General features: G+C 57.8%; 2 protein-coding genes across 4 annotated transcripts; one reads left to right on the forward strand and one right to left on the reverse strand.

The window, feature by feature from the left end:
* The first annotated feature begins 163 nt into the window (after nt 1-163).
* Nucleotides 164-10,429, forward strand: PDAP1 (PDGFA associated protein 1). The gene is made up of 6 exons (XM_061208741.1): nt 164-271; nt 3,810-3,901; nt 5,292-5,402; nt 7,340-7,461; nt 8,410-8,561; nt 9,700-10,429. Exons 1-6 carry the CDS (start codon nt 259-261, stop codon nt 9,756-9,758), a joined length of 549 nt encoding a protein of 182 aa, XP_061064724.1. The 5' UTR covers nt 164-258; the 3' UTR covers nt 9,759-10,429.
* Nucleotides 10,430-11,539: 1,110 nt separating this feature from the next.
* ARPC1B (actin related protein 2/3 complex subunit 1B) lies at nt 11,540-24,446 on the reverse strand. Of its 3 annotated transcripts, none has more exons than XM_061208739.1 (10): nt 24,338-24,446; nt 18,009-18,085; nt 17,152-17,256; nt 16,486-16,708; nt 15,626-15,733; nt 14,360-14,566; nt 14,200-14,275; nt 13,066-13,271; nt 12,166-12,256; nt 11,540-11,862 (listed from the first exon to the last, which is right to left on the reverse strand). In XM_061208739.1, the coding sequence occupies exons 2-10, from the start codon at nt 18,070-18,072 to the stop codon at nt 11,824-11,826; spliced, it is 1,119 nt and encodes a 372-aa protein (XP_061064722.1). In that variant the 5' UTR covers nt 18,073-18,085; nt 24,338-24,446; the 3' UTR covers nt 11,540-11,823. The 3 variants fall into 3 exon arrangements, with proteins under 3 accessions (XP_061064722.1, XP_061064720.1, XP_061064721.1); XM_061208737.1 differs by lacking the exon at nt 24,338-24,446 and adding an exon at nt 23,524-23,841; XM_061208738.1 differs by lacking the exon at nt 24,338-24,446 and adding an exon at nt 19,149-19,232.
* Nucleotides 24,447-25,855: the final 1,409 nt, after the last annotated feature.

A 25,855-nucleotide genomic window follows, 5' to 3' on the forward strand; every position in this document is an offset into this window, starting at 1 on the left:
CGCTTCCCCCGGAGCGGGGGCTGAGGGTTCTGTTGCCCAGCAGCGCGCGTGCGAGCCTGGGCTCAGGCAGTACGTGGGACAGTCCGGCTTCCCTGAGGTCCCCGGTCCTCGCGGCGGCGGCGCCGGAGGCGGCGGCGTCGGCGGGCTGAGTGGGGACGGGGTTGGCGGGGAACTGGCCGGGCGGAAGAAGTTGAGCCCGAGGTATTTCCGGTTCCGGTGTCAGTTCGAGGCGCCGCCGCCGCAGCCGCCGGAGCCGCGATGCCTAAAGGAGGTGAGGAGCAGGCGCGCGTGGCCCGCGGGCCTCGAGGAGCAGCCCAAGTCCGGCTCCCGTTGTCCACTCAGCCCGCGGGCGCCTCGGAGAGCGGCGCAGAGGGAGGACCTCCGCGCGGGCTGAGGGCCAGGCGTGGGCCTCGAAGCCCAATTGTCCCGCTGGGGAAACTGAAGAGCGTAGTGGCCTCGAGCCACTCCCTCGGGGGTCTGAGGAGACTCGGAGGCTCTGGGTCCTCGGCGACCCGGAAGGCCGATCTAGGGCGCCCTTCTCCCGGCCTGGGGGGTCTGAAGTTTCCTCCCACTTTCAGGCTCGCCGGGGACTGAGTCACCGCATCGCGCGCCAGTGCTGGACCCGCCTGCCTCGCGCGTAAAACTTGGGTCTTTCTGGGTTCTGGGCGAGCCAGGCCTGCCTCTTGCGACCTAACTTGATGCTCTTAAGCCTGGCCGACCTAGCTTTGACTGCCCTATTCGAGCGGCTCGATGTGTGCCTTTGAGCCAGTCGCTTAACCTCCCCGAGTCTTAGTTTTCTCACTTGCAGGTGGGGTTGTGATTGTACCTGCCTCACAACACTGACGCGAGGTTTTAACTAGGTAACCCACGTGGAGAGCGCATCGCGGTGCTGGATAGTCGCTAAGTGCCCAGTAATAATTAACTACTGTTAGTCGTTAGACTTTGCCAGTTCCTTGGCCAGGAGCGTAAAGGATCCATGGCTTCCCAGTACGTTGTAGACCATCCTCCATCCGTTTCCCCCTTAAGGTCAATAGTGCTCGACCCGAAGCCCAGCTGTGTCACTGTCTAACCTTATGGCCTTGAACAAGTTCTTTAACTTCTTACAGCCTGTTTTCCCCATCTGGAAATAACCCTTAGCTTGGAGAGTTGGGTCGGGGTCGTAGAACTAGAGCACTCGCCGTGCCTGGCTGGCTCCTGGCGCAGAACAGATGTTCAGTTGATATTGGTTGCTCGTGTGTCATGTTGGTTAAGATGCGCCAGCCCACAGGAAGATCTGCTTGGAGCTTTTACAAACCTAAATGACTTCCTGACTCTCTACTACCAGAGATATTGGGGTTTACAGAGCTGAATCTCTTTAAACTTAGCTCTCTACTGGTTTATTCTGGTAGGAAAAGCCTTGTCTCCTCTGTGTTCCCCAGTCTCCTGTTCTGCAGAAGGAGGGGTACTAAGGGTACCTTCTGGCTCCAGAATTCTGGTTCTAAGAGTCCTACTTAATAGATGCTTTGAGCCAAGGTTGGAGGTTACAATTAGAAAATCCTAAATATGGATTCTTGTTTAAACGACTTGGCTTTTTGGCTTGTGAAAGCTTTATGGGCAGATAAGGTTTACATTTCTTGCTTGTGTTAATTTGCTTGAAAAGTAAAAGAGAACATGAAGGGACTTCCCCGCTGGTCCAGTGGCTGAGACTCTGCGCTCCCAATGCAGGGGGTCCGGTTCGATCCCTGGTCAGGGAACTAGATCCCACATGCCGAAACTAAAGACCCGGCGCGGCCAAATAAATAAATAAATAAATATTTTTAAAAAAGAGAGAGAACACGAAGATGTAAGTAATAGTATAAAATTCTCCAAGAGCCAAGGACCAACTCTTGTTTCTATTATGAAACCTGTGAAACTTTTTTTTTTTTTTTTTCTTTTAAATTTATTTTTGGCTGCGTTGGGTCTTTGTTGCTGTGCGCGGGCTTTCTCTAGTCGTAGCGAGCGGGGGCTACTCTTGGTTGCAGTGCGCGGGCTTCTCATTGTGGTGGCTTCTCTTGTGGAGCACGGGCTCTAGGCGTGTGGGCTTCAGTAGTTGTAGCACACGGGCTCAGTAGTTGTGGCTCACGGGCTCAGTAGTTTTGGTGCACGGGCTTAGTTGCTCCGCAGCATGTGGGATCTTCCTGGACCAGGGCTCGAACCAATGTCCCCTGCATTGGCAGGCGGATTCTTAACCACTGCGCCACCAGGGAAACCTCCTGTGAAGCATTTTTAAAGGCATGGAAAGCTTCTGATGAGAGTTACTGTAGACCAAGCTAAGATCATTATCGCATAGCCAAGCGTGGGGGATGAGGACCTGTAGTAGTCGATTTTTAGTTGTTTCTGTTACTTAGAGTATTAAGAGGGCAAGAAAAGATGTTGGCTTTTTGGATGGCAAACTTGATCTCTCACAGTAGGACTTTGATGAGCATAGACTGAGACACCCCTGGGAACCCTGGGTAGTCATTAAAAATGGGTGGTGTGGTCTGCAGCAGCCCAATTATGGCTCTGCAGCTGCTGTTTAGGAAATCAGGGGAGGCCAGTATCTCTGCTACTGTCTCTGGAGTCCATAGCAGCTCTGGCTGCCTAATTACAGATTCTCTGCTCTCAGTGAGAGAGTCACGAGAAACCAGGTGGGCTGCAGCTTCCAGGAGAGGTGGAAATGGATCCAGGCCACAGCCACCGCAGCGTCCTCCAGGACCAGCTGAGGGGATGCCGCCCTTTTGTAAAACTGGCTGATGGCTTCAGCAGGGGTCAGTCTAGTGTCTTGACTCAAGAGGGTCAGACTGTAAAACTGATTCTCTGTGATGAACTTTAATTGCTAGTCACATTTTTTACTCTTAGAAGGTAGTCAGTTTTATTTTCAACTTTAAATAACTTTGTTTGCCAGTTGTGTTTCTTAGTCCAAGCACAAGAAAGTTTTCCCTTCTAGGTTTTAAGTTTTCTCCTTCTACCATACATACCACTTAGGTGAACGTGAAGTATCTTATTATATTCCCTGACACCTGTAGTAAATCGCCGATGTGACCAGTGGCTTTGTTTTTTCCCGCATCAGGTACTATATTAGGAGAGTACGAGTCATAGCAAACATTTTTGTAGCGCTTGTCCAGTGCCGGGCACTGTGCCAACATCTTTACATATGTTAACAAATCCATCTTCACAGCAACCCTATGTGGTAGGGACACAGACGAAGAAGCTGAGACTCTGAGAGGTTAAGTACCTGCCCAAAGTCACAGAGCTATTAAGTGGTAGAGCTGAGATTTGAACTCAAGGATTGGACCCCAACATTTGTGCTCTTCCCCACTCTGCTTTAGTCTCAAGTCTCCTTTGTCTATAAAGTGGGACCAGCCGTGGTTGTGTGCCATAGGTTTAATCTGGGGATGAAATGAGCCCATACCTATGACAGAACATTGCAAGTAAAGAGCACTGTTGTGACAGCAGGGGCGAGAGTTACATGTTCCTCATGACTGCATCTGAGTCTGCTGTGTTTGGATAAAGGGAGCAGGGCATTTAGCCAGTCGCTCCATGTGGTACACCCTCCCCCAGATCCTCCCCTCAGGTCTTATTTGGGGGAGCCTGCATCCAGTACACGGTTTAGTACTGCATCAGGTGATTGTGTGTTGCCTTTTTTGTCCCTTTGAACACATGAGGGTACAGGTTTGGGTGGTGCTTGGTGAGGGGTACCTGAGGTCTGCAGCCTCTGCTGAGAGCACCTCAAGCAGGACACAGCCTGGGGCCCAGGGCAATCGAGGAAGCTGCTTCCCTCCCGCCTTCCTAAACTGCCAATCCTTGTGCAGGGAGAAAGGGAGGCCACAAAGGCCGGGCAAGGCAGTACACGAGCCCCGAGGAGATCGACGCACAGCTCCAGGCTGAAAAGCAGAAGGCCAGGGTGAGTACGTGCCTGTCCGGGCCACTCCAGTAGCCCAGGGCGGCACCCTGCGCTTTTGACACCCGGAGAGGCCAGGCAAGGACCACCCATTCTCAAGAAGAAGCTAACATCTGAGGTTCGATTGGAGGGGGCAGGCAGCAGGTAGCAGATGGGAGTCCCAGAACAACCGCTGAGAGTCAGGAGGAGGGCCATCCTCTGATTGGATCAGTTAGAACTTTGTCCACGCAGCAGCGGGTGCCTTGGTGGGTCTCTGTGGTCCTGTGTTCCTGCTCCTGTTCCTCTCTCCCTCGCCCGGCTCTGCCCGTCTGCAGCTCGGGCTCTCAGCACCCCTACTTGTGTGCTCCAGCCGTGCAGGACTGCTGCCAGCCCTGCTGTGACGTGATGCCCTGCCTTCCCACGCCCCCAGCAGGCAGAGTGCCATTCATTCCTTCGGCCCTTGCTCAGCATCCCCTCCTCCGTGACTCTCACTGATGCTCCCCACGCTTCCCCCTCCCGTCGAAGCTTAGGCGGTCCCTCTCTTCTGTTCCCCCAGTCCTTTTTCCAGCCCACTGTCGGGAAACAGACGTGTTTCCATCGTGGTGTCCATGTCCCTACCACACCATTAGATCCTCACCGGGCTAAGGGCCAAAAGGAGCACAGTCAGGCCGGATGAGGGGCACGGCTGTGAAGTGTCAGGGAGAAGGGGAAAGCCACATCAGAGGGGGATGGGGTGGTGTGGGGTGGTGGGGAGGGCCTGGTGGAGGGACCGGAGGCTGACCAGGACCTTGGAGAGCATGCGGGCAGGTGCTAAGGGGCAAAGGTCGTATGGTTTTTGTAAGGGATGTTTTCGGCGGGGAGGCAAGAAAGGTAGAGGGAAGCGGCCTGCCGGGGTGTCGTCATGGGAAGCCGGCACAGCCGCGCCTCTGTGTGGGCAGGTTGGAGTGGCTGGCCCGCCACTGCCTGAGAGTGGAAAGCAGGGGGGCTTGCCCAGGACAGCGAGGACAGTTTGGCAGCTCCGCGTGGCAGCAGGGAGAGCGGGAGGGAAGCTGAGCAGGACCGTGCTTTCCAGCCCCACAGCCACGTCCTTTGGACCCTAGGAGACGAGCTGCTCACCCTGGTTGTCTGAGGTACCTGGGCTGAGAAGAGGAGCCGGACCTTTTATGGCTGTACGAGGTGGTGGTTGGACTGGAATTGGCTTCCAGGCCGTGGAGCCTAGTGGACAGGCTGCCTCTGACGCAGGTCCCCCGCTGGGCGCCAGCAAGGCAGAGTAGGACTCGGATCACACTTGGTGCCAGCCTTCTGGGGGCCTGGTTTCTCAGGGGCCACAGTCTGGGCGTGGTGGCGGCTGGATCACAGTCTTGGGGGTTTGTTTTGCATTTTCGATACCTCACGTTGTCCATTTCTGAAACAGGAAGAAGAGGAACAAGGAGAAGAAGGTGGAGATGGGGCTGCAGGTGACCCCAAAAAGGAGAAAAAGTCCCTAGACTCAGATGAGAGCGAGGATGAAGAAGATGATTACCAGGTACTGAGTCTGAGGGGGGCCTGGGACCTAGACTCATCCATTCCGCAAACATTACCCGTCCCAGTAGTACATGCAGAGTCCTTGCTCTTAAGGGTTTACGTTGTAATAGGGAGGTACAGACGATAAGGAATGAATGAACAGTATGATTTCAAGCAGCCAGAAGTATTATGAATAAGACAGACCGTGATCGAGGGTACTTGGAGTAGTGTGTGCTGAGGAGGTGACTTTTAAACTGAGATCTGAAAAACAAGGTGGAGCCAGCTGTGTGAAAACTGTTGTGCAGAGTAGTTGAGGCAGCCAGGTTAGCAAGGGCAAAGGCCCTGGGGTGGGAACAACCTGGGCAAGTTCAAGGAACAGAGAGGCTAGTGGGGCTGTGACTTGGTGGGTACGAAGTGCAGTGGTCAGGAATGAAGGAGGAAAGGTTGGCAAGGGCAGCTCCTGTGCGGCTGTTGAAGGGTTTTGGTTTCATTGTGGTAGGTAGTGGGCAGCTGGCAGAGGCCTTGAAGTGGGAGACAGAGATGACCAGATTTGCTTTTTTCTTTTTTTAATAGATTTTACTTATTTATTTATTTATTTATTTATTTATTTATTTATTTATTTTTGGCCCTGTTGGGTCTTCGTTGCTGTGCGCAGGCTTTCTCTAGTTGCGGCGAGCGGGGGCTACTCTTTGTTGCGGTGCGCGGGCTTTTCATTGCGGTGGCTTCTCTTGTTGTGGAGCACGGGCTCCAGGCGCACGGGCTCCAGTAGTTGCAGCACGCAGGCTCAGTAGTTGTGGCTCGCGGGCTCTATAGCACAGGCTCAGTAGTTGTGGCACACGGGCTTAGTTGCTCCGCGGCATGTGGGATCTTCCCGGACCAGGGCTCGAACCCGTGTCCCCTGCATTGGCAGGCGGTTGCTTAACCACTGCGCCACCAGAGAAGCCCACAGATTTGCTTTTAAAAGATTGTTTTGGCTCCTCTGCCGAGAGTGAGTTGTAGGGTGTTGAGGGTGGAATCCGGGAGACGGCAGCAGGTATCCAGATGAGAAATTGTGGCTGCGTTAGGCTGGTGGCAATGGCAGTGGAGAGGAGTGGGCAGATTCAAGCCATGTCTTAGAGGTAGACCCATTGGGGTTTGCTGAGGGAAAGAGAAACAAGGTTGTGCTTAGGATTGGGAGGAACGGGGTGTGTGAGGGCTGAGTCTCCAGTTCTGTTTCAGACAAGTTAAATTTGTGATGTCAGGTATCCGGGTAGAGGTGTATGTGTGTAGCCGATTGGGTAGAGGTGCCTGGAGCTCTGTGCAGTGCTCAGATTAACTGGCATTTGGAAGCTGTCTCCCTGGTCTCTTAAAGAGAAAAGCTGTGTTGACAGGGCCCGAAACTTGGATCGAACCTGTTACGTCTAGCACTTGTGCTCTCACTTCTTTCTGAACTTCCCCAGGGCGGGTGGGAGGTGCGAGATCCAGGTTCTTGTGCCGCCTCTCCAAACCTGTAGACTGTGTGACTCGTTCCCAAGTCCCATTTCCCCGCCGTCACGCGGATGGCTAGGGATTGGCCCGCCCTGCTATGGGGATCCAGCATGCATGGCTTGTTGCAGTCAGGCATGGCGTTCCATGGAAAACTGCTTTCAGAGGCTGAGCTCGAAGTGAGGGAGTAACTGTCTGTGCTGAGAGCTTGTGAGTTGGCCTCTGCCACCTGTGAAACTAGGATAACGATCCCTGGTGGCAGGGACTGGGCACAGGATGGGCTCTGGTCACCCGCCCTCGCTCTCCCTGCACCTCCCCAGCTGGTGAAGACACCCCTGAGCACTGTTCCCACCGTGAGGCTGGGCCAGGAGTCACGTGGCCTGGGGGTGGAGCAGGAGTTTGTCCTAGTCCAGGAGGGCTGTGGAGATGGGGAGCGGCCTTCAGGGGCTCTGCAGGCCAAACTTCTCCGACGGCCGGCTTCTTGTCCTATCTTAGCAAAAGCGCAAAGGTGTAGAAGGGCTCATCGACATTGAGAACCCCAACCGGGTGGCACAGACAACCAAAAAGGTCACACAGCTGGACCTGGACGGGCCCAAGGAACTTTCAAGGAGAGAAAGGTAACCTCTGCTTCTGAGCCTTGTGACTTGGGCCAGGGGCTGAGGCCCCCAACTCCTCTGCCCTTGCTTCCTGGGCTCTTGAGGTCCCCAGTGGCTGGGTGGGCGCTCCGGCTCCGGTATTTATTTCTGTGTCATCTCATTCTCCCAAAGGCCCTATAGAAGCTTCTCCCCCAAAAAACAAAGCAAAAAACAATTTTTTCCCCCAGTGGAAGCATAGCAGGAAAAACAGAAATTATGCTATAGCCCCTTCCTCCAGGACACCCCACTCCAGGGATACCTCCCTTTTCCAGCCTGATCTGACCCTTCTTGGCCTGCATCCATCCCTGATGTCGTGGCCATAGGGATTGGGAGGGGACTGGGGGCCTGTGCCGTCCAGCACTGTGCAGGGAGGTCCACCAGCTGCCCCAGTCCTCTCTGAGTCCCAGGTGAAAATGGAGCTGCAGAGAGCTCCCTCACAGGCTGTTCAAGGATCACACGAAGTGCTACAGTGCCCTGCACACAGCTGGTCTTTAACAAGTTGTTCCCTGACTTTTCATGGCCACCAGGTGACATCAAGGGCCTTATAGGAGGTTGAAAGCTGCTAGGAAAAGCCACCCTGATTTCTCTCCTGACTGGGTTGCTCGATTTAAATCCACCTTGCTGTGCTGACTCCGTGACAGCTGAGGGGGGTCTCTGAAAACCCTGTGGGGAAGGCCCACAAGCTTGGGGTGTGATTGGAGGCTGCTGAAGAGTCTCCCCCTCCAGCAGCTTCTTTCTCACCAGTGAAACCCCCTCTGAGGTTGCAGAGTGACAGCCACTGCTGGCTTGTTTGCTGAGTGTCCATCAAGGAGGGGGCACACGGAGCTAGGGCCCAGGCCTGAGTGCTCGGGCTTTATTCTGGCTCCCACATCCAGCTCAGCTGATAATGGTGGGGAAGACGGCCCCTGTGACACCATTTTTCCCAAACAGAGAAGAAATCGAGAAGCAGAAAGCAAAAGAGCGTTACATGAAAATGCATTTAGCGGGGAAGACGGAGCAAGCCAAGGCCGACCTTGCCCGGCTGGCGATCATCCGGAAACAGCGGGAGGAGGCTGCCAGGAAGAAAGAAGAAGAGAGGAAAGGTAAGTCTTGAGCCACTGGTTTGGCAGCCTGACTGGTTCTGGACAGGCCACCAAGCCCTGCACTTCAGCGTCCTTGTCGTGAAGTGGTATGGGGTCAGACTGTTCGGTAGAGGTCTGCCGTGTGTGGGGGGCGGGTATGGGTGTATGTGCGCGTGCGTGCCTGTCTGCCTGCCTTTCTCACTGTCAGATGGAGGTGGGTGTTCCTGCCCGCCACCTCCCAAGATGCTAGGAGGGTCCAGCAGCAGCGGAGTCAGATGTGAGTTTGAATCTCAGCAGAGCACTGTCCACAGCATCTGAGGGAGGCCTCAGGATGCACCTACCTTAGAGGCTAGAAGGTTCCCCTAAGGTCTCTGGTGTCTTGTGTAGCCTGGAGAGCTGCTTGGGGTAGCTCTTCATATTTCAGCATTTCACATTTCAGCTGGATGTCACAGATGAAATCTGGCCCAGGTGTCCCTCTTCCCCCCTGCCTTCCTTCCAGTGGGGCCAAAGGTGGTAGGGATTCTTCCAGGCCAGGTTGGCTGTGGGGAATCGGTCTGCTTTAAAGGAGCATTTGACTCATGACCTTCTGGTCTCATGCACTCCTCTCTCCATATGTGGGGGGCCATGAGTGTGTTGGGATCTTGCTGTCCTGCCTTCTAGGCCTAGAGATGGGAAATCAGTTGCCCCAGGGCATTGTCACCACATTGGAGATACCCAGTAATCTCAACTTCCCACTAGTAGCTCGTTTCACAAACCTCAAGCAGGAAAGGACCTCATGTGTAACTATTTGAATGTTGCTGATTGCAGGCTTCAGAACCCACAGGGAGAGGCTGGAATTACAGGGCTCTGCCTGGGGGGTGGGCTAAGAAGAGTTTCCATTTGCTCAGTAGATCGTGTGTTGGTGGGCTTTTGTGGAGGGGGCAGCCACCCAGACTCCGCGAGAATGTCTGGACACGTGGGTCTGGTGGCTTCCAGGGGAGGGCGTCAGGCCGGGCCCTTCTCCTTGGGTCTCTTCCTCATCTGCCAGCTGAACCAGTTGCACAAAATGTTGTCATGAGGCCTTTCAGACCTACAGTTGTATTATGATTCGGGGGTGTGCGGGGCTGTGTATACGGAGGGGTGGTTTTGTCTTGTAACTCCTTCCCTTCCTGCTCCTCAGCAAAAGATGATGCAGCTTTGTCAGGAAAACGAATGCAGTCGCTCTCCCTGAACAAGTAGCACGGCCTGTGGGAGGAGATAGCAGGGAACTGGGCCGTGCTGCCAGGACCCCTGCCGTGTCTCACCCACCCTGTGCCCCGGCGCCACTGCAGCAGCCCCTCGCGGCGGGGAGCCCCCCACGGCTCCTCTTCATCTTGGCACAGAAATCGTTTGGGGGGATGGTGGGTGGGGGGAGGGGGCAGCTGCTATCTTTGAGACGGAAAGATGCAGGACAGCATTTCATATGTAACCATTTGAATGTTTTGGCTGTTTTTAGAATTCAGAACCCTTGTTGGGGGGTGCCTGGGAGGTGGGGTAAGAAGAGCTTCCATTTGTCTGGTAGATTGCGGGGCAGGGGGCGGTTGAGCCGCAGTAGCTGCTGACAAGTTTGTGACGGACGGCCCCCTGTCTGTGTTGCCTGGGCGCCCGATCAGGGGGCCTGTCGCCTGGGAGCCAGGCCCCTGGGTCTCTGAGGGTCATGGCTCATCCCCGGCCAGTCCCCTCTGACTGAGGCTTCCCCCCTGACCTTCCCACCCTACTCCCTACCCCCGACTCTGGCCAGGCCCCGGGCCCATTCTTAACCCTGCCCATGGATCATTTCAAGAAACCTGTTTACTGTGTAGCACCCAGGCAAAACATGCTCCACAAGTCCAACTTGTATATTTGGCAAATTAAACTTGACATTATCGTAATTCTGGTTCTGTGATCTGTCTCTGGGCCCCCATGCCTGGGCTGTTTTCACCCAGCAGGACAAGGTGTCACTCTCAGGCAGGCCCACCCCAGGGTTCGGGTGGCACCAATCCGGGTACAGGGACTGGACCCCGGGCATCCGAGCTGGGAGAGACTTCAGGATACAGGAGCCAGCCCCCTCCCCTCCTTTTACCAAGGAGGGACCTTAGGCCAGAGGGGCCAGGGACCTGTGCACAGCACATAGCGTCCTGTCCTCCTGGTGCCCCCTGGTGGTGACAGCCTCAGGATTTCAGGGCTGGGAGCAAGCGTCCCAACACCCAGCATGACTGCTAGGCATTACCTCGTTCGTGGTGGGATGGCAGTGGGGAAGCCGAGGCTTAGCACAGTCACGTGGGCGCCTGTTCTGCTTATGCACCCCTCCAGGAGGGGCGCCGCCTCCTAAACAGCAGTGCCCTCCGCGCGGTCCCGAGAGGCGAATGGGCGCCAGGCAGGGGCTCGGTAAAGACTAAGGGGAGCTGTGTAGCCTGAGCTGTCTGTGGGGACTGAGAATTTTTATCTCCTGATTTAAAAAGAATCAGTGGGTCTCCTCTCACAGAGGAGACTATCCTGAGGGACAGGCCCTAGAACAGTGGGGGAGGAGGCTTCCTTAGGTATCGTTTGTCCTGCAGATGTGAGGACAGTTCACAATTAGATCTACTGATGTAATTCATTACCTAGTTAGACTAAAAGAAGAACCATGATTATGTAAACAGGTAACTAAAAAGCACGTGATTAAACACAAACACCCGAGTAAAATAGGAATGGGAAAAAAATCGTCCTAAAAAATGATGAGCAGTTAGTAGAAACCAACCGCAAACATCAAATAGAGAAATAATAAGTTTCCACTAAAGCCCAGAACCAGCCCACAATGTGCAACCACTTGTCTAGGAATCTGACTGCTGAATGAGTGACAGGAAAGACACCTGGTCCTGGCAGCTCCCAGGCTGGACCGCAGCAGGGAAGGAACCATTTGGCGGCAGCCTCTTGGGTTTAAGGATCAGCTGTGCTGGCAAACAAAAATAAGCTACCAGTGCTCTGCCCAAACTAACCTCTCCTTCCAGACACACAGGCCGGTGTGTCTACAGTTGCATTTTTATTACCTCCACATTTTGAAGCAGTTCATGACCAGCAGAGTGCTTTGGGGACATTTTTTACAATAAATGAAAGCATTTCTTTAAGAAAAAGGCAATTGTTCCTTCAGTAGGTAAGCCTCCCGCCCCGCCCCTCCCCTCCCCACCTGAGGGAGCAGCCCGTGGGGACCCGAACTGGTACCCTAGAAACATAGAGCAAAGCGATCCTTCGCCTCCCTGACCCCTTCCCTCAGCAGCTGGGATGAGGGCGGCAGACTCCTCACAGGTCATTTGATCTTGAGATCCTTCAAGGCTGACTCCAAGCTCTGGAAGGAGACAAGGAGAAGACAGGCTGGTTCTCAGCTGTCCTGCAGACACCCCACCCACAGGGACCTGGCCTGGGACACGGAACCTGGTCTTTGGGGTCAGGCAGACCTGGGTTTGAATCCCAGCCCTAAAGGAAGGTGCTGCAGAGGGTGCCAAGGCCCAGATGCCAAGGAGCCCTCACCCCACTGAAGGGCCCTTCTCCTGCAGGAAAGAAGAAGAAGGACTGGGGCATCCAGGTGGCTGCCAGGGAGAATTGGGCGGCCTGGCGGGAAGCGAGGCGGTGTGGGGAGGGCAGGCCTCACCTTCACGTCCCAGATGCTCATGCCGCCGTCCATGCCTGTAGTGCAGAACTGCGAGCACTTGGCCTTCCCCCCGCTGAGCACCGAGATCTGGCTGCAAAGAGGGTGAGGGCTTCACAGATCCCAGCCTGTGCCTGCGCTGGGCTCCGGCCCACCCTGCCCTCCAGGAGCTCCCCAACTTCTGCGGGAGCCCACTCCAGTGAGTGTGAGTGTGTGTGCCCAGCAGGGACAGCCCAGGAGGCCGGGCTGCGAAGGATCACAGAGGACGACAGGACGGGGCTCCGGAGTCTGCTTTAGGGACGGGCACTAGTCCCTGTGCAAGGAGCACAGGGCAGCCGGGCAGGTGGCACAGGACGCGCAAAGGCCTGGGCAGGGGCTGAGGGCACGCGTGCTGGGGGGATCAGAGTGACGGAGCACGGCAGCGCGGGGAGAAGCAGCAACAGACAGCACTGAGTGGCTGCAGGGCTAGTTCTGAGGAGCCTTGAAGGCCGGGCAGAGGAGTTCAGTCTGAAGACATCGGGCCAGGCAGCCACAGGAGGGTTTAACTAGCCAAGGGGCAAGGTCAAAGTCTCGCCACACTTCTCCCTCTGATTTGTCCTGGGGTGGACGCCTGTGGCTGGCGGGATCTGGGAGTCTCTGGCTCTGGTTCCACTCTAGTCCCTCAGGGAGGCTGCTGCGAGACCCTTCGTTCCGCCCCGCCCCGCCCCTCCCCTCCAGTCACTGCCCGGCCACCCCCCAGAACGGTCCCACAGCGCGTCCTGAAAACTGAAAACGCAGAGCGAGGCTGACTGCTCTGCCCCCACCTGATGCAAAACCTCGAGAGACTGACCAGCTTCCTAAGTGGGCCCGCACCTCGACGCTGCAGGGGTGGGCGTGGAGCTCGCCCTTCGGCCCCGCCCTCACCTGACGCTGTTCTTGTGCAGCGAGTCCAGGCCCCCGCTCGCCGCCGCGCTGCCCTCCGAGCTCGCCTTCTTGTCGAGGTTCTGGAAGCGCTCGCGGGCCGTCAAGCCGCGCTGCGAGCTTTGCTTGGGCACGTCCAGCCGCCCACCGAAGCTCAGCGTCCCCGCGGCGCCGTCGTAAGTGAACAGCACCGGGAAGCAGTCGTGGCCCTGCAGCGGGGAGGGGCGGGGTGCCATTGGAGCGCCCCCATTTTCCTCCCGGGGAAACCCAGGCCGAAGGGGAGGTGCAACGCCGAGGGGCGCCCGGCCGCGAATCGGGGGGTCCCAGAGGCTGGATGCAGGGCTTGGGTGTAGCACAGGGAAGCTGGTGCCAGCTCGGGGACACAGCCGGCGACCCCAGGTGTAGTATCAGGGACTGGATGTCGGGGCTGAGCAGCTAGGAGCAGCCCCCTCAGCCAGCAGGGCCAGCGTTCAGTTGAGAAAGCTGGTCTGGGACTGCCCTGGGAGCCCAGGGGGCCTTGTCCTGCCTAGACGGTTACACCTGCTCTGGGAGAGACCCCACAGCTGGACGTTTGTCTAGGCAAAGCAGGCCTGATCCCCCTCTGGGACCCCATTAGGTTTCCTGAGGCCTGAAAAGAGCCTTGACAGGTGGGCAGGAGAAGGGAGGGAGAGTAGTGCCCTTCTGGACACACACAGGACTGCACTCCCCCACAAGCACTCATTCTCTGAGTGAGGAGGTGTGGTCCTGTCATTTCCATTGGCCAATAAAATGTAAGCAGAAAGGTTAGGATCCAGGGCCCAGTTCTCCACTTCCCCTCCTCACTCCACGGGAGACAAAGCTCCCATCTGCATTGAGCAGAGCCCCCCTCACAGCGCCCACGCTGGACAGCCAAAGTGAGCAAGAAACAAACCTTTACTGTGTTAGGCCACTGCTGTTGGGGATTTTTTTGTTGTTGTTGTTACCGCAGCATAACCCAACCTATTCTGACCAATAGAGATATGGATGGATGGGTGGATGGATGGGAGGAGGGAAAGGAGGGAGCGGGGACAAGTAGAGGGCTGCCTGGGCATCTCGGGGCTCGCTGGGAGACCTGCTGTCACCGGCCCCTGCTCCCCCTCCCCCCCCCCGCCCCCTTACCGCTGCCACCAGACTGTTTTCTGTGATGAAGGTCAGGGCCAGCAACGGCAGCGTTTCAGAGGCCAGAGTCGCGACGCTGAGCGAGAGAGAGACGTCAGCCACACCGGCCCCTCGTGCTCGGTGCCTGGGTTGCCCCCCCATTAGGGTGACCTGTACTCACGCCATCTTCTTGTCGGCATCAGCCAGGCACACGGTGCTGTCATGGCTGACCCAGGCCACACGGCTGCCGCTGGCTGAAAAGCAGACACCGTGCACCCAGCCGCAGCTACTGCTGGACTCAAACATCAGCTCCCCGAAGGGCATCTTGGAGCCCCATGGGGTGGGTGCTGGCCGCTCCTCCACCTCCTTGATGTAGGCTGAGAAGATCCTGCCGGGAGAGGCAAAAAAGGGGGTGACCGGGGGTCTGGGAGGGGCCTGACAAGGGACTCCCTCTCCCAAACTGGCCTGCTGAGGCCAGAGCACCCGGCTGAGTTCAAGGGTACCGGAGCCGGCTTTTCGTGACCTGCATCTTCACGCTCGGACAAGTCTGGGCCTCGGTGCCCACTCTGTGCAATGGTGTGGGGTCAGGAGGTCTCCCAGCTCAGGGTCCCGGGAACTCCCAGGGCCCTCGGGGCCCTCACCTGAGGACTGACCATCCACGGCTGATGTGGCTCCCAGGGCGTCTCCTGTCCCCCTCACGGTGACCACTACACTCCAGGGCTAGCCCCTAGGATGTGCCCCCCCTCCTGCTCTGCACCGTGAACCAATCCTGCCCCCCTTTCCTGCCAGCTCCACCAGCTCCACTCTCCATCCCAGGGCCAGCCGGAGTCATCTGACAGGTCAGGGTGCCAACGAGCCTCATCAGGACCTCGTCCCCTCTGTGCCTGGGGCCTCTGGGGCCTGCTGTAGCCTCATTTCCCAGGGCAGATACAGAAACCCAGGCCATCTGCCTGGAGCTGGGAGCCGGAGGCCTTGGGAGACTCGGGGCGCGGGGTGGGGTGGGGGTGGGTAATGGGCCCAGAAGTGACAGACAGCCAATGGCAGGTGGAGACTCTTTGTTCCAGGCCTTAAGATAACGAGGCAGGGTTTGTCCCAGCCTATCAGTCATTTATACCTTACTGTGAAAAAGTACACCCACTCATTTTCCCTCAGATAGAAGCCAAGAAGCTGAAGGAGTGGGAGGTTCTAATGAGTATAGGAGGGCCTAGAAAAGAAACCTTGCTGACATTAAGCGGTGGCAAGGGGCACATCCTTCTAAGACTCCCCAGAGGCTGGAGAGAGGACCCAGGGATGACCCTTCAAAGAGCAAAACCTCACAGAAGCTCGACGGAGGCCCCCAGGTCACCTGCTGGCAGCAGAGCTGGTCTGGAAGGCGGGTCGCGGGGCTCCCAGGACAGCTGCCCTCCACCCTCCCACCCGTCCCTGCGTTGCTGGCAGGGCCGCTCACCGGCACTTGAAGTCGCAGGAGCCGGCGGCCAGGAGCACGTTGTTGGGGTGCCAGTCCAGACTCAGGATGGTGGAGCGAATGGGCTTCTTGATGTGCTTGCAGACCCACCTGGACACGGCAGGCAGACAGGTAGGGAGGAGACGGGGACACACAGGTGGGCACCCGCCAAACCAGAGGCTCCAGGCTCCCACTGGGCCCTGCAGACCACAGAGGTCCCAGGAGGAAGGGGCCTGGGCCCAGGCCAGCAACGTGCCGGGTCCCACCCAGGGTGGGGACTCCACCCCTGGTCTTGCGACAACCCTGGGGCAGCTCAGTGAGGAGAAGTCACGAGGCCGCTAACTGGTCAGGGTGGGATTTGAACTCGAGTCTCTCGGACTCCAGCCTGACCTCCCGCCTGGCCTCTGCCCTCAGGGACCCAGGGGAGAAGATCATGACGTGCCTGGGAGCTTGTGAGTGGGCCCTGGAGTGTGATGGGCCGGGAGCCTTGGGCGAGTGATCTGCCTCAGGGCCTTTGCTCATCTGTAACGTGGGGACTGCAGCAGATGCCCAGTCCAGGGGGCTGATGGGAGGGGCTGGGTCAGTGCCAATAAGTGTGCAGGGCTTAGCGTGATGCCTGCAGAGGCGGCCCGGGTGCCGCCTGGGCCCTTATTACTGAGACGGGGCTGTGGGAGGGCGGGGGGCTGTGCAGAGAGCCCTTCGCCTCACCTCCAGGGGCCAGAGAGCACACACTTCCCCAGGGTCATGTGAACAGGGGTCCTGACTGCCCGTCCCGTGCTTTCTGGGACCCTCTTTTCCCACCACCTGTTGGTCTGCAGCCCCAGGTCCCTCCCAGCCCACTCTGGCCCCGCCCAGGCACCCACCAGTCGTTTTCCTGCTCAAAATAGCAGATGGAGATGACACGGGAGCCACTGCCCACAGCGAACTTGTTCTCCTGGGGAGCCCAGCGCACACAGCGAGCGGCGCGGTTGATGCGCAGGATGACGAGCGTGGGCTTCCACGTGCGGCCTTTCAGCGTCCACACGTAGGCATTGCGGTCTGTGCCGCAGGTCACGATGCGGTTACTCTCGGGGGCCCAGTCGATGCCTGTGGGGTGGGAGGAGGCACTAGGCTGAAGCCGTCCAAGCAGAGGTGGCTCTACAGTGTACGCATAGGAGGGGCTTAGAGGCCACAATCGGGATGAAAGCTGCCCCAGGGGGTGCTACTAGAGTTCACTGGGGGTGTTACAGCTCTCCCAACTATCAACAAACATGCTGGAAGGCCAAGCCAAGAGACAGAAAAGAAACGGGTCCTTGGTAATGCTGAGCTGCTGGATCACACCTTTCCTGAAGCCCTTAAACTTCTGAGTTTTTCAGTAACATAAACCAATCAATGTAATCAATCCCTTTATAACTTAAGCCAGTTTGAATCAGGGTTCTGTTACTTGCAACCCAAACTATCCTACCTAACACAGGGAGTAGGTGGATGGCCCGGCCCTGCCCTGCCCCCTGCCTTCTTTCAGGAAGATGACCCCAGCCAGCCCAACCCACCTGTCACCTGCCCGTTGTGCTCCTTGAGCTCGTGCACCTGGACCCACTTGTTCCCGCTCTTCTCATAGATGTGCACCTCGTGGTTGTTGGGGCAGATGGCGATCTCTGCAGGAGAGATGGGCGGGTGTGGGGAGGAGGCATGCGTGCCCAGGCTCCCCCCTTCCCCCATGACTCCCCACCTTCTCAGGCCACCTGAGCAACACTTTGTCCTCTGCTAATGCACTCTCCTCCTCTGCCTCAGGTCCTGCTGGGCCCCCCTTGGGACTCCTCCCCAGGGGCTGGCCACCCCTCATCTGCACCCCACAGCCCCAATGTCCCCAAGGCAGTCTTGCAAACCTCCGGGAGCTTTCCCTGCCCCCTGCTCTGCCCCTGCTCCAGCCACGGTCTCCTTGCTGCTCCTGATGACACCAGGCTCTGCCGCCTCGGGGCCGTTACACCCACCCTAGCCTTTGCACGCTGGCTCCGTCACCTCCTTTGGTTCTCCATGCAAACGTCACCTTCCCTGAAAGCCCTTCCCTGGCCCCCTTTTCTAAACTAGTGCCTTGCCTCCTTCACTTTCCCCTCACCCTTCATGTTTCCTCAGAGCTCATTTCACTGCAGGTTACATTTCCCATCCCCAAACCCTCCCGTAGCCGTGGGCAGAGGGCAGACCCGCTGTCGTGCCCACCCAGTCCTGGCACCCAGAGCAGTGCCTGGTGCAGGCAGGGCCGTGCTCTCGCCTCCAACCCTCAATGCCCGCTCACCTGGCTGCCCTGCTTGGGTCCCTTCCCTCCTAACACTCAGGATCTCAGGATTGCGGGTGAAGCAGGGGGACAGCTTCCCGCGTCATCCGATGGGGGGGGAGGGGGGGCACTCACGGGTGCGGTCCTTGTTCCAGGCATGGCAGCTGATGGGCTCCACCAGGAAGCTGTGATAGGCCATGGCTGCTCGGCTCCTGTGCCCAAGACAGAGAGGGAAGCCAGGTCAGCCCCGCCCTGCCCCAGCCGGCCTCGCAGGAGGGCAGCAGGGGCCACCCTGGCCTCCCGACTCTGGCCTAGCGCTTTGCTTCCCTCCTGGGGCCTCAGTTTCCCTCCTCATGAAACAGCAGCTCTCATGGGATGTGTCCAAGGCTCCAGGGGACAAAGACAAAGGATGGGGTGGGGAGTGGAGGTGGGGAATGGGGGTGTGGGCGAAGCCACTACCATGAGTGGGGTGTGCTGGGACCCAGCCCCAGACAGGCCATCACTCATCATCTGTGCCTCAGTTTCCCCATAGGTGGAAACTCTCGCTCCCCAGAAGGAGTGAGCCAGGCCTCCTGGCCTTCGCACATGCTGTTCCTTCCCTCTGCAGGGAAGGTCAAGCCTGATGTGTCTTGGAGGCCAGTTCTGTCCACATTTCACACCGGCGTGCTAGTCTCTCTACACCACCAAATGTCCATCCCTGTTCTATGTGGCAAAGTCCTGCTCAACTGGAAAGACCCAAAGAGAGCATCACTTCCTCACCCATTCTCTCCCCACCTCAGCTTCCCAGAGTCATGGGTAGAGCCCAGCAGCACTGCCTACCAGTTGTGTGACCCCAGCATATCACTCACCCTCTCTGAACCTCAATTTCCACATCTGCCACATGGGAACAGGAATCCTGTCCCCCGCCTGCCGAGGTGTTAAGAGGGTGAAATAAGACGACACACCACGCCTGGCACATAGTAGGTGATCATGAAATGGCAGTGCTTTGTCTAGAATGGATGTGCCGGCACCCGGCGTGCTTCACCTGTTTAGGGGTGGGCCTCCCAGCCGGACCAGGGGCCGATCCGGGGGCACACGAGCCTCAGGTCTTCTCACTGGCTGTTCCCTCGGCCTTTGAAGCTCTTCCCCCAGATGCCTGCACAGCTCCCGCCCTCGCTGCTGCCATTAAAGTCTGTGTCCAAGGCCACCTTCTGAGCAAGGCTGCTGCCCACCCCACCTCCACACTCCCTAGTCCCTAGTTTTCTCCAGGGGATAATCTTACTGAACACGTGTTACCTTGTGCTCATTCATCCTGCCCGTGTCTTTCTCCCCCTGCTGGAAAGTAACGAGCTTGATGGAGACACACATTTCTGGCCATCTTGTTTACATTTCTATCCCCGGCGCCTAAATGCGTGGCACATAGTAAGCACTCAATAAATATTTGATGAACACAATTGTTTACTGCCATTAGTGTCCAGCAGAGTAAGTTTTTTTTTAAATGTAAAAAAAAAAAAAAAAGCCACATCACATTCCCTGAATGCTGCACTCACCAGCTCTAAGCCCTCCTGTATTCTCGACTTGAGCCCCAGATGACGGATGTGAGGGCTGCGGTTGGAGGGGAAGCCACCTGCTGGAGTCACGTGGCCCTGACGTAGGCGTTCCCAGGCCCTCGGTCGCCTCCCCCACCTGACTGGCAGCTTTGTGGCCAGAGGCTGGGCCCCAGGAAGGCCACTCCTCAGCCTGGATCTGAGCCCTGACCTTCCCGGAACCCTGGGGTCTCTCTCTGCCCCCAGGGGGGGTCTCGACCAAGACCCCTCTGGGAGGAACAGCACTGAGTTGGGGCCCAGGCACGAGGGTCAGGCTGCAGTGCCGTCCATCATACTGCTGGGGACTCCGGGGCTCAGCGACCACAAATCCCGCTTTAATTTATAGCAGGAAGTCCTGGAAAGTTCCTAAAGCGGCACAGACCACTGCGCACACGTGCACGGAGAGGGCAGGGACCTCCGCGCCTGTTCCCGCAGGCCTAGAGCAGGGCCCCCAGTGGGTCCCCGGGCAACATTTGCTGAGAAAGAAGGTGGACACACACAGCCAGGCGGAGGCCACACACACGCACGCGCGGTCAGCCTTGCACGCGCGCGCACGCACACACTGCTCCCATACACACACGCGTGTCAGCCTTGCATGCGCACACGAGCACACCACTCCCACGGCGGCCGCCTCCCCAGCCTCTGTCTCCTTATAAGGCCTCTTTGTGTAAAGCAAAGGCCCCGGAAGTGGCCTCGGAGCCCAGGTCAGCAGGCCTGACAGGGTTTCCCCAGGCACTTCTGCTGCATCCGGCCTGGGTGGGCAGGGGGTCATCCACGTCCCCACCGCAGATGCCAAGACTCAGAGTGGGAGGGAGCACCTAGGCCTGTCCACTAAGCTGTGCTGACCTGCCTGCCCCCGTTCCCCAAGGTCACAAGTGGGGCAGGGGGCGGGGCGGGGGGGTGGTGGTTAAAGCCAGAAACCCACTTCCAAATGCCAGCTAGGTTCTTCTTGGCCCCTGACTCCACAGGAGGCCAACCACCCCCTCCCCTTCACCCCAGGCGGCCCAGAAGAAGCCCAGGGGGTCCCTGGACCCTAGACTCAGCCGGAGCAGAACCCAACTTCCCAGCTCCAACTGTCCCAGGCTCACTGTCTGGCCGGGCATCTCTGCCCCTTGTGGGCTCTTGGTGAGAGTGTCCAGACGTGTGGGCCGGGCTCTAACAGCCTGTCTAGGGACTTTTCAGAGTTCCAGGCTGTGAAGATGGAGACACTGGCTCTACAGAGGACCGCGGCCCCCATACTTGCCAATATCACAGCTGAGAGGGCTTGGGGACCCTGCCCATTGTCTCCTGGGACCCAAAGGTTCTCAAGGGGGAGAGGGAAGGGCTGATAAAGACGGCCACAGCACAGTGGGACAGACAGGTTCAGAGCACACCTATCAGCCGATCACACTTTAGCATAAATTCAGACAGAAATACTCCCTAGTCTGCTGACCCACACTGTAAAGGGGGGAGGGGGTACGGGTGAAAGGGGTGGGAGACAGGAAGACGTGTTTTCCCCTTTTCATAACTTTTTCATAACTTCTGCAAAGCGGTTGAAAGCAGAAGGGCCTCCCGAGGACTCCCTACCCCCACAGGTTACAAATGCGGAAGTGGCAGCCCAGGGAGGGGCGTGGCTTCTCCAGTCACTGCAGGCTTGGGGATCATGGGATCATTCCATGTGGTCAGATCCAGGAAAACAGCCTTCACACCAGGCCACCCCGCCACAGGAACTGTGACTTAATCATTCCCAGGGAAACCTCTACCCTACCAAGGGGCGGGAGGGGAGGGTGGGGCGGGCACTGCCCGAGTGTGGACAACGCAACCGCTCAGTGGTGTCTCCTGGTGGAGACAAAGGCAGGCTGAGGCCATGGCCCCGGGAAACCCACCCACTCATCGCTGTGACCCTGTGAGCCAGCCCTGTGGACCCATTTGATTGTCAAGGACAAAGAGAGAGGAGGGGGCCCTGGGGATGGCGTTGGGACTGGGAGTCCACGTCTAGTGCTCTGTGCCCCCATCACCCTGGAAAGAGAGTGAGGCTGGGGGAGCACAGGCCAAACCCCGACAGACTCCCCCAGCTGGCTCTAACCGCCCCCCTCCAGCCTGGAGCCGGGATCTCTCTGTGCTCCAGGTAGCTCTTCCCCTGTGTCTGGCACACAGTAGGTGCTCAGGATGAATGGACGGGGGATCACGCAGGGCTGGGAGAGCAGCATGATGGCTGGGAGGAGCTTTGGGTCTCCAAGGTGGGGCGTGGGTCTCCAGGCATGGGGTGCCAAGGACCATGTACCAGGGTGTGGACATAAGCTGCACAGGGAAAGGTATATTTGTTTTATTCACAGATGAATCCCCAGTACCAATTAGAGTGCCTGGCACATAGTAGGTGCTCAATAAATATTTATTGAATGTGGTTCCATGAATGAATCACATCCGTCTATGGTATACTCCTTATAGACCAGCCCTATTATTTCACTGGTACATGTATGCAATTTGTAAATATTTACTGGGGAGTATGCACTCAAGATTTTTTCCTGATAGCATCAATGATCCAAAAAGCTTGGAAATCGTCAATCTAAAGGGTCCTCTCTGAGGATTCGGGGAGAAAACAGCTCCCTTCCAAAGCAAGGCAAGCCAGGCGAAGCCCCCAGCTGCCCAGCCAAGGGTCTCCGGCCTCCCATCTCTTTCTTACATGCTGGGTGCAAATTCTGACTCTCTCCATACTGACTGGGTGCCCTCCGCCAATGTTTCCCCCACATCTCTATCCAGAAAAGTCTGGGGCTGGACAAGGCACCAGCTGTAGGTTCTTTCTTGCTTTCAGAGAAGCTTTGCCAGCCCAACCTTCTCTGAATCCAGAGGTTTGACTGCATTGGAGGCTAAACCAGGCAGGAGCTGCCTGCAGCAAGGATCTCTGCTCTGCAGGCACTCAGGGAAGTCCCCACCCAGCTCAGCTACTCCAGGGAGCTGCCAGCAAGCCAGTTTGCACATGTGCTGAGCAGTTACTCAACTTCCTGTTGTATGTGGAACAGCCCTCGTCACCCCAACAGACCAGCCAATCCCTCCTCCCCAGCTCCGCTCTTGAGGTCTTACAAACCAGGCAAAGTCAAGTCAAGAAACACAAATGAAAATAATCATAAGGCACCATAAAGCATCAGCTGAAATAATCCAAACCAAACAAAACCCCAAAACACATAAAACTCAATGCTGGCAAGACTGTGGAGAAATTCTCATTTGTTGCTAATTTGTTCAGCCTTCCTGAAGGGCAATGTGATAACACTCAATCCAACCAACTGGGTGGGAACAAACAGAAGAACACAAACAGGAACTTAAAAATTGTTAACATTTTTGGTGGCATAAATTCATTTTGGTGCTAAAAAAAATAGCCGACTTTTTTTTTAAAGCAAACATGTTCATAATAATGCTCTTTATAATGGTGACAGGATAGAAAAATCCAGATGACTACAAATATGGAAAGAGAAATAGTGATATGAACATGTTGTTATAAGACCTATGTGGATAATATACAAACACTTATGTAATTAACTATGTAATTAATTAACTTACTTGGCTTTTTTTTTTTTTTTTTTGCCACTTGGCTTGGGGGAATCTTAGTTCCCCCACAGGGGATCCAACCCGTGCCCCCTGCAGTGGAAGCACGGAGTCCTAACCACTGGACCGACCTGGCATCTTTAAATGCCCGGAATTTACCCAGGACTTTGACATACATTCTCTCTTTTACACCCTAAAACAAGCCCAAGAAGTTTTCCAGTGTTTGTTTTACCCTTCATCTTGTACAGGAGGAAACAGACTCAGACAAAAGCCAAACTTTGCTCAAAGTCACCCCACTCCTAAATGGCACAGTTTGGGATTCTGACCCCGAATCTCAGAGTTTAGGTTCACCTGGACACTTTGATAAATGTAGGCAGGCCTTATAAATAACAGCAAGGACAATAAAAGTGCACGTTTAGACCCTGTGTGTGCCTTACACACATGATCATATTTAAGCTTCACAATATGAAAGTTCCCCATTTTCCAGATAAGCAAAGTTGAGGCCCACAGAGGTTAGGTGGCTTGCAAGGTCGGTGGCCAGTGATGGAAGAAGCTGGCGCTCTTACCAGTTTCTGGTCCCGGAGACCTCGCCGGCGGGGGTGCTCTTAACCACCGGGCAGCACTGCCTGCCAGGCGGGAGGAGCCTGGGGACAGCCCGGAATAACCTGAGAGCCTCGGCGTCCGCACCAGGCTCGCTCCTCGGCTTCACGCCAGTCACTACTGGGTCACTATCACCGCCCGAGGTCCCGGCCCTGGCCGCGGTCCCCACGCCGCCGGCGACGGGGGCGCCGCTCGGAACGCTCCGGTCTAGCGCCCGGGAGCTGAGGAGGGAGCGTTCCGGACCCGGCCCGCCCCTCCCTGGACCGGACCCCTCGGACCTGGCCCAGCTGGCGGGAGGCGGGCTGAGGGAGGGGGCGGTGGCCGGGAGGGAGGGAGGGAGGGAGGGAGGGGCGAGGCGAGGCGGGCGGGGGCGCCAGCTCATTTCCCGGCTGGAGCAACCCGGAAGGCTGGAGGACGGAGGGGAAGTGACTGGGCGTGGGGCCCTCCGGCCCGAAATAACGGGGCACACCGACGGCGGGGCAGAGTCCGGGGGGAGGGGGGAGGCGGGGGGGGGGAGGCGGACGCGCGGGCCGGGGCGCCCCGAGGGCGCAGACTGCGGGGGGCGGGGGGGGAGCGCTGCGGTTCCCTCGCCCGGAGGAGGCCGCCCGCCCGCAGCCCGTGCCCCGCGTGTCCCCTCACTTCGAGGCGGGCCCCCTGTGGCCCTTCTCATCCCCGATCTCCCGGCGGCCCCTCGTTGCGTCCTCCCCACCTGCATGAGGTCCCTCCCCGCGCTCCCCACGCCCACCCCCCCGCCTCCGGGCCGCTCCCGCGCCCCCTCACCTCGGGGCGCCGCGGCCGCGGACTCTGGGCAGTCGACGCGCCGAACCGGCTCTGGGCCCCGCGCAGCTCTGCCACTTCCTCGTGGGCGGGGGGCGGGGCCTCCCGGCTCAGCCCCGCGGGGACCGGGCGGGACCCGGGCGGATGGCTAGCGGTTGGAGAGCCCTGGTCCCGCCCACCCCCCGGGGCTGGGGCCGAGCCGACCCGGGGCGCCCTGAAGGCGTGCGCCCCTCGCCCCCTGGCGGGCGGGGAGACTGAGGCTCGGCGAGGGGGGCACCGCCCGGGCGGGAACCCGAGCCCTGCAGGGCGCACGGCCCCCACCCCCGCGAGCGGCCTTGGGGAGCGCCGGTGACCCAGCAGCTTAGCTGCCTCTCCCGGCCTCAGGCCCCGGCCGCGCGGGGACCAGCCCTCCATTCGCGAGCGGATGCCCGCTGGGCGCCCCATGTGCGGGGTGTGGGCAGTCAGGGGAGCCGAGGCAGCCCGCTCGCCGCCGGGGTCCTCGCTTCAAAACGGGGGCGCCAACCCCCGGCTGGTCCAGTTCCTTCTCAGTGCCGACTTCCTGCCCCTCTTTCCACCGCAGACCGCTTCCGACCCTTAAGTTACCCAGCGGCCTCGCAGCCGCCTGTATGTGGGTCTTGGGCCAGGTAGGCCCGGCGGTCTCTCCATCCCTGCCCTCTGCCTCATCAGTGGAGATGTGGCCAGGTGGTCCCTCCCGCTAGGATTCAGCTCAGCTGGTCAGCCAGGCACTAAGCAGCATCACGGATGGGCGTGAGGTCTTCGTGGGTCTCAGGAGGTCCGGGGCCAGGCACCCACCCTGTCAGGGCTCCCCGCTTTGACCCATGCTGTTCTTTCTGCCTGGAACACTTGTCCCACGCTGTCCCCACCTGGCCCGCTTCCCTTTATCCTGCAGGACATGAGTGAGTGTCTCTTAGGTCACTCTGTCCCTGACCCCCTCCTCAACAGGATCCTGTGCTCACCAGTCCTGGCTCCCATTACACAATTCCACACCTGCGGGCAGCCGGGAGAATGAAAGGTGTCCAAAGGTGAGGAGCACTTTGAGGTAAGCACACAGGGTGCTTGGGAAACTTCAGCTTCGATTAGTAGGACCCTGGCCTTCCTGGCTCTGAGGAGACACTGAGGGGCTGTCAGCAGGGCCCCCCATCCAGCCTTGGCAAATCCAAGTGATGGCTTTAGTCAGAAAAAAGTTTCAGATGGTCTGTACTGGCCACCCCCGTCCCGTGAGGACAAGTGCAGTTTAATGCTGAGGTGACACTTGTGTCCCTGCCTTCCATTTACCCCTCCGCAGCTTTGCAGATGCCCAGGGAACCATCCCAGGTGGGACTGAGCCCCATCTCTGATGGTGGCCCCTGAGTGCTCTCACCCAATCAGCTTGTGGTCTCCCCGCCCCACCTCCTGGACTTGTGACCTGAGACAGTGGGTCAAAGCAAAGCCCAGGATTTCGAATGAAGATAGAGGGGAAAGCAGCGCCTTCTGGAATTTGAACACGAAAGTGGAAGAGCC

The sequence above is a fragment of the Eubalaena glacialis genome, chromosome 13, assembly GCF_028564815.1.
Source record: "Eubalaena glacialis isolate mEubGla1 chromosome 13, mEubGla1.1.hap2.+ XY, whole genome shotgun sequence".
Taxonomy (NCBI): Eukaryota; Metazoa; Chordata; class Mammalia; order Artiodactyla; family Balaenidae; genus Eubalaena; species Eubalaena glacialis.